The 3,008-nt window shown below is 38.2% G+C and overlaps 1 protein-coding gene across 1 annotated transcript in view; it reads left to right on the top strand.

Annotated features, from left to right (window-relative positions):
* Nucleotides 1-340: 340 nt before the first annotated feature.
* The window catches only part of MSRA (methionine sulfoxide reductase A), a 96,127-nt gene continuing 93,459 nt past the window's right edge, over nt 341-3,008 (top strand). Inside the window, exon 1 of the mRNA XM_019473171.1 lies at nt 341-405. Within this exon, the coding sequence (XP_019328716.1) occupies nt 363-405 (43 nt within the window). The 5' untranslated portion in view covers nt 341-362. The remainder of the gene's footprint in view (nt 406-3,008) is intronic.

Consider the following 3,008-nt stretch of genomic DNA (forward strand, 5'->3'; position numbering starts at 1 on the left):
CTTTTTCTGCTTGCATGAGGAGGTTGCTTTCAAGAGTACTCCACCTTTGACAGTGATTGCTACTGTGTATTGCTCTGTATGTGTGTGTCACGTTAGTATCAGCTGACTTGTCTTACCCACTAAACTGAAATGCATCTCCAGTTTATATCCTGGGACTTGTCGACAGTATTTTTGAAAAATGGACTCAGAGAGTGTGAAGTTCCAGATATTAGTGAATTGTACAGGTTGACTTTCATAAATCAAACTTCAGGTTTCACTAGAACTGTAAGAAAAAAACAGTTGGCTTTATGCAAAGCATATATTCTATTACATTTTGACTTTTTTTTCCCCTTCTAGATAAACATCACGTCAATGGAAACAGAATGGTAGAACCTTTCCCAGAGGGAACACAGATGGCTGTATTTGGTAAGACATCAGTTTTAAAATAAAAGCTCTAAGCTGTATAGTGTTGTTGCGTGCCAAATTTCTTAATTTCAGCCTGAGTCCTTAGAGTTTTAGAATCTGGGCTGCTATTGCCATTTTCTAATCACTACAATCAGCTAAAGCCACTGATCTTTTTGGGAGATGTCCATGCCCTAAAAGAAGTATATTGAAAGTATTTTTCTGAGTTACACAAACAGAAAATTTAAACCTTTATTTTGTTCTATAAAAATTCCAAAATAGTAGTTTTTTATGTATGATAATTCCTGTAAGATCATTCATTCGTTTAAACAAAATTCTGAAGATGACCCATGACTCTCCAGACTTTAAGTCATGCAAGGAACTCAGACTGTTGGGTTCTACTGTACTTGCAGGGTTGTTACCATTTACATGCCCCAAACCAAACCTGCTGTTTCGTACTTTACCTTGTGAATAGTCCCGTGGACTTCCCGTTGGGTGCCAACAGAGCTGGAAAGGTGGCCAGCTGCAAAAGAGAAGTAGTTTAATTTCATTGTATCATCTGTGCTATTTTCTATGAAAATGTCATTCTCTGAGCCCTTTCGTAAAACTTGAAAAAAGCATTTCTCTGGAGAACTTAATTACTTCTGGAAGGAAGAAACATCCTGAAATAGATCAGAATCACCAGTTTTTTACCAAGATACGGACTTTACCCAAATCAGGGAATCGTCAGAGCTGTCATTTCAGAATGTGCTAATGTTAGTCCTTAAGGGCAAGCCTACGGAATTTACTAGGGAATAAAAAAGTGGATTTCTGTGACAATTATTCTTAAAACTTATTGTTACGAGGAATGAAAAATTTCCTAACCCTGTTTTGAACTATAAGATTGGATTGTTTAGAAAGGATATAATTCTCTATTAACTTCTACAGGATGGTACAAAAGTGCCTTAGGAAATTTATTATATCCTATTAAATGTTTATCTATTTGGGATGTTGAAGTAAATATTAAATTACTACTTGATACACCTGCTATATCATCTAGCCTGATGGAGTTCTAAATCATAGTAAGTGCAGGTCAGGTATATAACGCAGTCATCACTGTTTTTGACCTGGGCCCGTTCTAATAACATATATATAAATTTTGGCAATTGCAAGGCAACGTGTGTAACAACAAATATGTAAAAACGGAGGGTGTCCCCTGGAAAGCAGTGATTCTGAGAAGCAATGCTATATAAATGCCCAGTATGATGTAAAAAAAAGAATAAATGCAGCCTTCAGGTATGAAATCAGGGGTATAGTGAGTAGGGATTAGCAGGCAATTTTACACCTGCACGCAGTGTTTCTGAGACAGATACAAAAATACATTTCACATTCAATTGAGTAATTAGACAGAATTTATTAGCAACAGCAACAAAAAGGTGAAACACTGAAACAAACTCTCAAAGCGACCAAGAGAATCTGCATATCATCGTGTCTTCAGACACAGACTGGGACAGTTAGTGGGGTGCCTAACCAGAGGTTTCAGATGTCTTAGGCTCACCAGGCTGCCAGGTGCCAAACCAGAAGGATGGAGGTCTCCTGTAGTCCTGCGGTGTGGATGTCTCAGTAGTCCTAGGGCACCCGGAATGAACCTAGACTCTTGGGTCAGACACCCCTTCACCCCAGATGCTTCCTGAGGTTACGCATCAATAGAAAACACATTATTGATCTCCATAAGGCAAAAGCAGTAGAAACTATCTTCCCTACATGATACAGTAGATCACATTAGATAATCTAATCATCCCTACCGATGTTAAAGACCATGAATCTGTATTTTACAGGAGAAAGTAGCCTATGTCAATATGGCATTTTCTCAGTCATTGAGCTTAGCGATGGTGATCTGGTCTAATTTATAAAAAGAAAAGACATAGCATAAATATTTCAAAAACCTGAGCAGTGTCTGAAAGTTCTTACGTAGTCATAGTTTACATATCTGTCTGGAATGAATTGTTGATCTTAATCTATTTCCAAACAGAGCTGTATTCACATCTAAAATATTTAGCAATCCTATGTGGAATGCAAAGGGCTAAGTTATCCACGGGCACTAATTTATTACTCCAAAAATTATCTTTTCAATTGATTATTGCAAAAAGTCATAGTAAGCGTTAACTTTCCTGTGGAGCTAATGTTTCCGTAGTTACCAGGGTTGAAGAGGAGAAATGGTTTGTGAGTGTCACCCTTCAGTTATCGTCATGATTTCTTCAAGTGCTCTTTAGAGTTCCTCTAATCCAGTATTGTCTTTCTGCCAGTATTCCCTTGTGTCCTGGTTTCGGCAGGGACAGAGTTAATTTCCTTCCTAGTAGCTGGTACAGTGCTGTGTTTTGGATTTAGGATGAGAACAAAGTTGATAACGCACCGATGTTTTAGTTGTTGCTGAGCAGTGCTTACACTAGTCAAGGACTTTTCAGCTCAGCCTGTTTGCCTCAGCATTGCAAAAGCTTAGATGCTCTTTGTCCTCGTTTTGGCTGCGATAGAGTTAATTTCCTTCCTAGTAGCTGTACAGTGCTGTGTTTTGGATTTAGGATGAGAACAAAGTTGATAACGCACCGATGTTTTAGTTGTTGCTGAGCAGTGCTTACACTAGTCAAGGA

The sequence above is a fragment of the Aptenodytes forsteri genome, unplaced genomic scaffold (genome assembly GCF_000699145.1).
Source record: "Aptenodytes forsteri isolate BGI_AS27 unplaced genomic scaffold, ASM69914v1 Scaffold534, whole genome shotgun sequence".
NCBI classification, from domain to species: Eukaryota; Metazoa; Chordata; class Aves; order Sphenisciformes; family Spheniscidae; genus Aptenodytes; species Aptenodytes forsteri.